The sequence below is a fragment of the Pavona decussata genome, unplaced genomic scaffold, assembly GCF_977016875.1.
Source record: "Pavona decussata unplaced genomic scaffold, jaPavDecu1.1 SCAFFOLD_134, whole genome shotgun sequence".
Classification (NCBI taxonomy): domain Eukaryota; kingdom Metazoa; phylum Cnidaria; class Anthozoa; order Scleractinia; family Agariciidae; genus Pavona; species Pavona decussata.
Window position 1 is genome coordinate 2659277 of NW_028145547.1, and position 10383 is coordinate 2669659.

The 10383-nt window shown below is 38.7% G+C and overlaps 2 protein-coding genes across 3 annotated transcripts; one reads left to right on the forward strand and one right to left on the reverse strand.

Annotated features, from left to right (window-relative positions):
• The first annotated feature begins 484 nt into the window (after positions 1–484).
• Positions 485–6837, forward strand: LOC146467713 (proton-coupled folate transporter-like). Of its 2 annotated transcripts, none has more exons than XM_085125342.1 (6): positions 485–701; positions 1214–2312; positions 2909–2992; positions 3657–3813; positions 4714–4884; positions 5223–6837. In XM_085125342.1, exons 2-6 carry the CDS (start codon positions 1271–1273, stop codon positions 5236–5238), a joined length of 1470 nt encoding a protein of 489 aa, XP_084981468.1. In that variant the 5' UTR covers positions 485–701; positions 1214–1270; the 3' UTR covers positions 5239–6837. The 2 variants fall into 2 exon arrangements, with proteins under 2 accessions (XP_084981468.1, XP_084981469.1); XM_085125343.1 differs by having other exon boundaries at positions 488–701; positions 2108–2312.
• Positions 6838–7017: 180 nt separating this feature from the next.
• Positions 7018–10383, reverse strand: LOC146467714 (uncharacterized). The gene has a single exon (XM_085125341.1). It carries the CDS (start codon positions 9175–9177, stop codon positions 7678–7680), a length of 1500 nt encoding a protein of 499 aa, XP_084981467.1. The 5' UTR covers positions 9178–10383; the 3' UTR covers positions 7018–7677.

Consider the following 10383-nt stretch of genomic DNA (forward strand, 5'->3'; position numbering starts at 1 on the left):
GAAATCGAAAACGAATGGGGCCACCTCAAAGGACAAGCTTTTTTTCCCGATCATCCTGTAGGCGTCGATAAAAACACGTCCTTTTCAAAACAGTGACTTTCGATTACTTTGCGCTGATGTTCGCGGACGTCTCTGTACTTTGCTTTTTGCAACCCATACACGAATTGCGTCGTTAAATGAACGTGTAATCAGTGCGAGGAATTTAGAAGTTCTTGGTCGTAGACCGAAATAACAATCGCTATCGAACAGCTAGTGTTGTATGTTCGAACAGCTTTGCGCGTGATCTGGTTATGATCTGGCTTGATTGACGTGTACTTTCATATCGCTGGTTCTGATTGGATAATGCTACAGGAGGAATTTTCCTCCTGTAAATTTGGCGCGTTGCAAGTGATAAAAGTCGCTCGCGCCAGGTCCATTCAAAGAGAAGCAAGCGAGCGACTTTGAGAAAGTCTAGCGAACGACGTGCTGTTGTTTGAGATGTGATTTATAGAATCTTTTATCCGGCTGGAAAGCTTCCTCAGCTGGCCCCCACCCCTCCCTACTTTATATACACCGTCACCTCACAGCAGCAATTCGTGCTAGTCGCTCCCTGCTGTTCAGTTGAGGAAGTCACGAATTTCAACATGGCGTTCGCGCTGATCGTGCATCATGCACGTCTTCACCAAAGCTAAGGCAAATGACCACAGCAAAGCCAAGTTCAGGTATTTGTAAAGCTCTGTCGTCAAAATTTCAGCTTATTTGTTGTATAAGCTTTGCTCTTCAATTAGAGCTTGAACTTTAACAATCAGTACAGCTGATTACAGGCATGAAACCTCTGCACAACTGCTGTACTTAGCACGCATCAAGAACTCTAAATTTATAAAGCCATTAAAAAATTGAAACAGTGTTAGTTTACCTAATTGGACGGCGCGGCTTAAAATCTCCTGGGATAATTAATTATAAATGAGCAGTCGTGTTCTTATGGCCGTTATGGGATGCAGAGTACTTCCAGTGTCCTTTGTAAACTTTGGACGGTATCCGGTGTAAACCAGCGAGAGGTGCTCTTTGTTCCCTACCCTGTGTTCCCTCGCAAACTATTGTTCCGCTGGACTTTATACCTTAGGGCTTATTGAGTCCCCGAGTATAAAAGTCCTCCGACTTTCAAAAAACGTTCTACAAAATACCCCTGTCGTGCTCATTCACTTAACAATTTTCTCCTCTGATCTTTATACAGCGTGATGTGACAATAGCATTGCATTTCAAAACAAGCAGGGCCACTTAATACAACGCAATGGGACAAGGTTGTGGGTCTGTGACCGTGGAACCAGTTGTATTTCTGACTTTCTTTGCAACAACTTTTATGGAAATAATTACTCAAAAGTATATCTACAATACTGTAAGTAAGGGCAATGCAAATGAAAGAGATTTTTGCTGCAACAGTACTGACATGGGGATCAAGATTCAGAGCTCTCATACTACAGAATACTGGCGGCTTTACATCAACTTGGCATCACTCTTTTTAGCAGTGCCATCAACAATTCTTCTTGGGATATGGAGTGAAACAGATGGGCGTAGAGTTGTATTGATTGTTTCTTCACTAGGAACTATCTTACGCGCAGCTTTATTTATCACGATTGTACAATTTCAGGAGCCACTTTATTATTTTGTTGTCGCAAGTTTGATGACGAGCATACTGGGTTTTAACACTAGCTTTATGTCATCTTGCATGGCTTCTATTGCCGACATTACAAGTAGCGGTCAAAGAACATTTCGAATTGTTTTCCTAGACTGTGCTGCAGGGGTTGGAATGGGTTTGGCTTACTTCTTCAGTGGTTTCTACATGGAGTGCGATTGGTTCCAACATCTTCTCTGGCTTGTGATTGTTCTCTGTATCATAAATATTATTTACATTATCTGCTTTCTGGAGGAGACCAAATGCACTGACTTTCCAAGTGACAGACCGATTACTACAATCTGTAGCTGTAACGATTTAGTAGACATTTGCAGAGTTTTTAGTTATGAGCCTGGCAATGGTCGAAGGTGGCGTTTGCTCACGTTTGCCACTGCTTTTGTTTTAAGCGGGATAATTATCACTGGAACTAATCATCTCATAATTTTGTATGCACAGACGTCCCTTTGTTTTTCACTGGTTTTGACTGGATATTTAGCTGGAGCACTTTGTTTACGTTTTATTCCAAGCTTGGTTGGCGTAAAACTATTGCAGACCATTTTAAAAGCTTCAAATAACTGGATCATTGAGGCTGGTTTAGTGTCCTTTTTTGTAGGACAGATTTTAGCAACATTTAGCACATCTGCTCGCTTGTTGTTTAACGGTAAGTCTCATAAATTTAAGCTGATTTAGGGAAATATTTATTTGAATCAATTACAAGATTCACATGCCATCCAACTAAATGATATAAGACCGTATAATCATTCAGCCATATAACCAAGACACTAGACATCAGTCTAGAACATTGCAAATGTGCAAATCTTGATCATGTGACACATTTGTAGTTGGTGCAATTTTTGGATGTTTCCAATTTCTGGACAACGTCCACAGATTCAGAACGGTTCTTCCTTCTACATATAGGGCAGTAGTAAAGTGGGAAAGTAGAAAGCTGTGAGCTAATAAGTACCTAATGCACAGATGCAATCATACATACATGATTTTATGGTAGAAAAAAAACCATTTAAAAAAATGTGTATAATTGACATGAGTAGAGTATAATACCAACTTCACCAATCATTGGAAGTTTGACTTTGAAGGTCAGCACGTAGCAATGAAATATTGTTGGTAAATTTAGCAGGGGTAGGGTAAGTGGGATTTACTTCAAACCTTGATTATATGAGATTTACTGCATAAAAATAAATTACACAAGATTTAATTGTTTTATTTAATCAAGGTGAATTTTCCTTTGTTTCCCTACAGTACCAGCATTCCAATTCTTAGGATTCTTACCATTATCAGTAATGAAAGCAACCTTGTCAAAGTTGGTAGAGCCCCAGGAACAAGGTAAATTGAGGCAAATGGTACATTAATATGTGAATGATGTGGTATAAATTGTTTATATTTGTACATCTTAAGGTCATATGTTCTACTACAGTGTAGGCCCAATTGCCTCAGCCTGATTAGCAAATAAAAACACGTCGTGATTTACATCTCAAAGTGACTACATTGTGAGACAAAATGATAATACACTTGGAACATTTTTCCAGTGGTAAGAGAAGGGAGTTAAACTGGGGTCAACTCCCCCCCCCCCCCCCCCCCCCATCTTCAAGAGAGATGTAGGGCCCAAAGGCCAGATTTATAAAGTACTCCTTTGAGTTAAGATCTTTCCTAAGTACATTTGTATTAGGCTTTTATTAAGAAACAATATTATACGTAGTACAATGCAGCTTAACTTGGGAGGACTTCATGAATCTGACCCCAGCTAGGAGGCTGAAATTGTTTAAATCCTAGAGCATATTCCATCTGGTCTGGATCCCACCTTTTTCCCTTTTGTTCCCCTGTTTTTTGAAGTTCTGGATCTGTGACTGTTTTCCAACCATTTCCATTTGTATTTATACAGTAAATTTTAATTAAATCGTCAAAAAATCCTAAATCATTTGAATCAATGGAAATTGCTCTCAGCAAGTTACTTTCTTTTCTAATAATAACATTATAAATTATTTTCTAGGAATCCTGTTTGCAGTTGTTTCCTGTTTAGAGAGCTCATCAAGTGTTCTGGGAGTGTTCTTGTTCAGACGTCTGTATGATGTGATTGGTCCCACACTTCCTAGATTGTCATTTGTGATGAGTGCCTTGTTACTGATTGTTCCTGCTATTCTTGTTGGGTAAGCATTATTTATACATACTATAAAAGATGTATTAACCCCCCTAAAGCCATGCCCCCCCCCCCCCCCCCCCACCACTCTATTAACTCTTTAAGCCCTACCAGATCAGCATCAAATTTCTCCTTTTGATGTCAATGCTTATTCAATTCCTGAGGTCATGAGATTTAAGGATGTGATCACCCAAGGTGAATTTTCTTGATATTTTAATAACTTCTCCCCAGTACTTTTATAAGAGAAGTATGGGGCAAGATAGGAGAATTTTTTTTCTTTGATATTTTTGGAGTTAAAGGCTTAAATATGCATGGTATATAATTTCTAGAAAATGACATACCATACAATGGCCCAGAAGGCCCTCTTCAGAGATGTTAGAGGGCCTGTTTCATATGATTAGTTGCCACAAGGTATTTTTAATTAACATCTCAATTAAGAACATAGGAACTGATGATAAATTGGTGCCTTTAAGATATATTGCTTTGATAACAGGCTTCATTGTTAGTGTAACATTTTCAGGTGTGTGTATGATGTTAGTCTTGATTTCTTGAGGGGCTCCAGGGGGTTTGGGCCCCTTCTTATTAGTAAAGAAAATTAGGTGTTTACTTAGGCTTAAATTTCCCCATTTTGGCCTTTGGCACAACACAAAGTTTTCAATATTTTTTTTATATACTTAGGGGTACACTGCTCATCCACTCACAAGTGAAAACAGCAACACCATTTAATGCAGTTACTAAACTAAAACATAATTGAAAGAAATCACTTAAGACAGGATCATTTTGAAAGGTTAAATTGTTGCAACTGTAGCTTTTACTTTTAAACCTTCTCAAAATAGTGGTGAATTATATTTCTGCAGCATTCATTAAAGTATCAAAGAATTAAGTAAAACAACCACCTTCTGATTTTCAGGATTGTTCAGAGATATGAGGATCCCACCTCATATCCTCTGCTTTATTCTGATGGGTCAGTGGAGTCAGACTTTGGACAGCAGTGCTCAATAAGTACCAGAAACAGCAGCTTCCCTGTGATGACACCAGGGGACACAAATGATGGCGATGACAGTATTAATGTTAGTCTGAAGTAGGTAGAAAAGTTGACGGCCCTCTCAAAATGTTTCATAGTACAGTAGAACCCCATCTTACGACCACCTCATTAATATGACTGAATTTGAAAGTCCAGTCATTTCCTCAGTTTTACGACCTTGTTAATCTGACCACCCCATTATTACGGCCACATTTTCAATTTTTCATGGCCCAGAAGTGGTCGTATTAACACAGTTCTGTCATGGTAGGTAATAATATTATTCATATCACAGGAGTAGATGTAGGCAGATTTTAGAGAGTTGGTCCCAAAGGGGTGTTGGTGAAACTCAGTGTGAACAAAGTGGCAAATCATTTATTCTGCATATTTATCTGTAGGTGGCAAAATTGCTGACTGCTGGTACATTTTGAGAGGGTTGAAAGATGCTTTTGTTGCTCATGGATCCATTACTCTACTATTTGGAGAAAGAGGCTAGTCTTTCTCCAACCGAAGCAGTAACATTTGGGGCAGCAAATAGTCTTTCAAAAGATCGATGCAGGCCTTGCAAAATTTTGATTGAATTCCACAGGCCTGCATTTAGTGTCTACATCTCAGAATTTTAGTTGAGCCATTGAGTCTTGGTTTTTTTTTTTTTGCAAGGCTGAAGAAGTCTTTAAAATTTTTTTTTCGTTTTTGCTTTTAAAAATGATTTCTTTTTGGCTGTATCACTGTCTTCAACTTGTGATCTCTTGGAAATATGCTTATCTCACTAACTCAAATAATTTGTCAGAAAAGAAACATGCTAGTCTTCTTGTTTATCAAAGTGCCAAATTTACCAAGTTCACCATCCCTATGTTAAGTGGCTCATCAACCCAACATATTGTTACTGTGTCCTTTGATTGAATGCTTGTGTACTGCAGTTATATCTCCCCAGGAGCGCGTTATTATAGCAAAGCTTATTAAGTAAGGCGTGCATGCTTTCTCATTGATCAAATGATGCACGCATGCACACTTGCAAATGCCTATTAACTGTTCAAATGTAAACCTTTCTGTTGAGGATTAAAGAGTAAACCAGTAATGGAAAGGTGCAAAGACCTTTTGGGGGATTTAATTTAGCATCCAGGGACCTTTTTTGAACAGCTTCATCGGGGATAACTAGTATAAATGAAAAAGAACTGAAGATATGAACCCAAGAGGGTAGGTGCAAACGGGACACAAGGGCCCATACGAGGCACCACCCTTCTTTGGGGTTGGAAATTTTCTGGTGGAGTTTCTTTTAGGTGAGATATTTTGTAAGGCACTTTGTTTTGGGTTTTATGTTTCAAGTTATGTTCTGAGACATTTACTTTTGTTGGGGTTCCGTTTTATCCTACCAGGGCCCAGTTGCTCCAAGCATGGTTAGCGCTAACCCCGGGTTAAATACCATAACAACCTATGGGTTTTAATACCTCTTAACCAATGGTTAGCGCTAACCATGCTTCGAGCAACTCAGCCCAGCTCTTTTAGGGGGTCCTGTTTTTTATGGGGCTTTTTTTGGTTTATCAACTGGCTTCATGAGCACACACCCCACCCCTCCCGAGCTTTAAGCTATAAAGGCCATATTGTGCAGGCCAGTAAGCAGAAATCTAGCTTTTATACTTAGATTCCAACTGGATAAATTAAAAAAACGTTTTTATAAAAATTACAAGAAATAAGATTTTTTGTGTAGCTTTTTCCAAAATTAATCATCATCAATTCTCCGCGCGCCAATAGGCGCGTAAGGCCGCGAATTAATATTAGTAGTTTATTGTCAATTAATAAGTTATTATTAAAACAGTATTAATAAATTATTGCTAAAAAAACAAACGATGCGTTTGTATTGTGTTGCCCCTTTGACTCTTTTTTAGGGTAAAATTGAGGACCGTGACTCTCAGTAGGGTTGAATAATCATGTCGTCGATTTATATAGGTACCTGTATTGATCGATTGTTGGAATCCTAAAAAAATACAACAAAAAGGTCACAAACACTTTGAATCATACAACCTGTTTTATTTTTGGCTAAAATCTACTACAAAATTTATTAGTTTATTAATTAATTAACAAGTAAATTAAAAAAAACAGAGAAGTTTCACAAATTTAAATTCTCAGTCACGTTAATTTTATTTATTGTGGAATATTTTAATGTTATTTTGAAAACTTGCGCGTTGGCGGTATATCATGCATGCTTTGTGTACCTATTTGAAAACAACAAACTGGGGCTAATCGTAACTGGCCTAACCCTAATCCTAAACGTTATTTTAACCGTATACCTAACAGTTGGTGATTTGCGTATCATGAATTTATAGCCCAAACTTTTTCTTTTTTTTTCTTTCGTCCCTATTATCAGGGACGAGCTTGAAGTGTCAATCAATCAATCAATCAATCAATCAATCAATCAATCAATCAATCAATCGTTTATTTATCCAGGTAACGTCTAATGAGCTAAAAGCTCGTTCAAAATACGTACGTGCTGAATAGAGTATAATAGAATAAAGTATAAAGAAAAAAAGACAAAGCCTAGATTATCAGCAAAAACTACTATAAAATACAAATAGTGATTATCATCAACGGAAATGAGGTGATGGAATGGTGGAGAAATGAAGGACATGATACGGAGATAACATTTGGATACATTCCCAGAGAATCTGTAACCCTTCACATCCCCGGTTGTTCTTGTAAAGCACACACGAGTAATTGGTGCAGAGCATCATCGGAGTATGAAAACAGATATTTGTTCACAGTTTCAACCATTTTTGTACACATTTCTATGGTGCAGGTTTCCCGCCCTCTCCTGTGGAAGTGACCAATGCAAAGCAACTAACTTGGAACTCTCGTTTACTGATGGCACATTCCACCGTGTTTTTCTCTGGCTCGTCGAACTCTAGCGGAATGAGTTATCTTTTGAGGTTCTATATGTGGTCGATCAACAGGCCGTTGTTGAAGCTTTGGAAAGTACGAAAAGGTGAACGGTTTGGTAATTGAATTCGCCTGAAGAGCCGCGTTGTAGCTTTCCCACAACATCCGATTTTTTTCTCGCCTTTTCTTCGCCTCTTCGACTCTTCTTCTCCTCTCTATATCTTCTTTCACTCGCCGCTCTTCCTCAATTCTCCTGAGCTCCTCTAGACGCTTTTTCTTTGCTTCTTGTTTCTGGCGACACATCTCAATGTATTTTCTTCTCTTGATATTTTGTCTCTCGGCTTCCAGTAGGATGTCGTACTCTTTTTCTTGATTTTCCTTGGATTCTAATGCGCTCTTAACCTCCTCAGCTTGTTCGTGTAAATTTAAGTATTTCATCTCTGCTATTAAAATATGTACATGCCTTCTTTCCATTTCAACAGCCTCTCTCTTTCTACGTTTCCCTAGCAGTGTGTCACTCCTTGGGCTGCGTTTTGCCGGTTTTTCTACCCTAACATCCTCAGTCTTCGTGGGATCGTGCAAAGAACTTTTCTTTTGCTTTGAATCTGTATTGACTTTAATTTCTTTGACTCGTTCGTTTCGCGGTTTACCCTCGGCTTTTTTGTATCGTGCGTTGGTAAAATATGCGTATCGTTTCGCGCGTGCCTTTCGTATAGTTTTTTTGGCTTCTTTAACAGTCTCCTTAAAACTGCTCCTTAGGTCTCTTTTCTTTTCCATGATTTCTTGCACTGTCAATTTCGACTCTGCATCAGATTTTTCGCCGCCTGGACTTGAACTGGACTCATCGGTACTACTTCCTTCAGAGCAACTGACAGGGTTTTTTGCCCAGAATTCTTTGTCTTTACGTTCGTGATCATGTAGAATGGAATGGAAAGAGCGTTTTTGAATCCCGAAGGACTCTGGATTTGAATCATCAACATCAAAAAAACGTGTGTTTGAAGTTTCATCGTTTGTCACTTTAGCATGTTGTAACAAGGTAACTACTGAATCAATTCTACTTTCGCAACTCGTTGATTCCGATTTACAACTTCCTTTGTTTTCAATCATCTTTCTTGATTCGATGAATCCCTCCCCGGCCGGCCTTTGAACACGACAAAAATCACTGTCGGTGTAATCCAAAACACTCGTGTTAGAAGTCGAGGTTTCATTTTCAGAATCGGATTGAGATGATGGCGAAGGTTCTTGGATGAAAGTAGCTTCGTTAAAACAGACTCTTCTTTGTGGAATCATTTGAAACACGGGAGAACAGTTGGAGTAAACATCGTGATTTCCCTCTTCTGAACCAGCGCGGCTTATAAAGCTCTCCGTATCCCCATCATAAGATTCAGTGAGTGCGGAAAGTTTACGGCTTGGGCCTTGTGTTGAGCATGTTGACGGCCTCGACACGTCGCTGGTGTCTGTTAAACTGGCACGATTCATGGATGCTGTCCCTAACCTTTTCTTTTGTGCAGAGAATCTAGTTTGTTTTCCTGTTGACGCAAATACTACAAGCAAACAAAATCGACAGCAAAAAGTTTCCTGTTTACATTTCCTTATTGTTTTTCTTGTGTTAGCGCCGTTTCTGTTGCATCCCACTCAAAGAAACAAACGACGCGATTCCTTCTCTAATTCTTCTTTTACTTCAGCGCGACTGTAGATGCTGTACATAAGGGTCTTGAACCAACCATTACGTAAAGGATTTTCTTGTATAGCGCCGAACTAAAGCTGAAACAATTCAAGTTTCCGACCACACACCTTTCTGCCAAGTTCATACAGATTTGGAGTACAATCAGTTGTCGGCAAAGATGTCATTTCTTCTCGGGAAGAAACGTGTCAGCCGACTGCGTTATTTTTGATAACACTCAAGTTGTTTTTACTTCCTTCTCATCCCAATTCGTTATCTCGTGTCTGTGGTTATCCGTACAACAGCGGTATTTATCTGTGCTGTGATAAAAACATGACGACCCTCTGTTGTGTTAGACATCTGGTTTGATTTTCCATTTCTTTGTTTGCACGTTTATTATAGACGTATTCAGACGAACAAACCTCAAAGCTGTTCATATTTGATGAGGAAAGAAAGAAAACAAAAAGAACCAAGAACGCTCTTTATGTCACAACGCGTTACTGTGTTTTTTAATGGTGTAATTAAGAATTAACTGAAAAAGAAAGCGTTTTATGAAAGTACTCGCATTCAGTTGGGCCATGGCGATTTTAAAAATAATTTTCTAATGGTGACTTCAAAGAGTAGCAAAGCGTTTATTTGTAACGGTTGTCTCCAATTCAAAATTCGTGACTAATATAATGTTAAGATATAAGTTTGCTTTGGAGTGCTAAGGGTCCCAGCGCTTGACGGCTTGTTATCCGCGAGAAGATTGTAACAGGAGCTGATTTCAGGGCACCATCATTAATATTCAAAACAAATAATTTACCTTTAATTGGCGAGCCTCGGAATTACAAAAGTGGTCGTTAATTTATTAATGAAATAGAAAACTAAAAAAGAAATCAACCCAAATATTTTTGTCTTAAAACAATGTTATGGTAATGGCCGGCGTATTTAGAGTTTCTTAAGCGTTGTTAGTTGTGCCTTTAATAGACGCGCTAACTAAAGTCTGGCGCCCACAAAATGAAACGGACGCCAGGACAACA

Coding starts and splice junctions, on each gene's coding strand:
- LOC146467714 (XM_085125341.1), bottom strand. CDS start 9,177: ATGAATCGTGCCAGTTTAACAGACACCAGCGACGTGTCGAGGCCGTCA.
- LOC146467713 (XM_085125342.1), top strand. CDS start 1,271: ATGGGACAAGGTTGTGGGTCTGTGACCGTGGAACCAGTTGTATTTCTG. Junction 2,993..3,656: donor GGTAGAGCCCCAGGAACAAG/GTAAATTGAGGC, acceptor ATTATTTTCTAG/GAATCCTGTTTGCAGTTGTT. Junction 3,814..4,713: donor GTTCCTGCTATTCTTGTTGG/GTAAGCATTATT, acceptor TCTGATTTTCAG/GATTGTTCAGAGATATGAGG.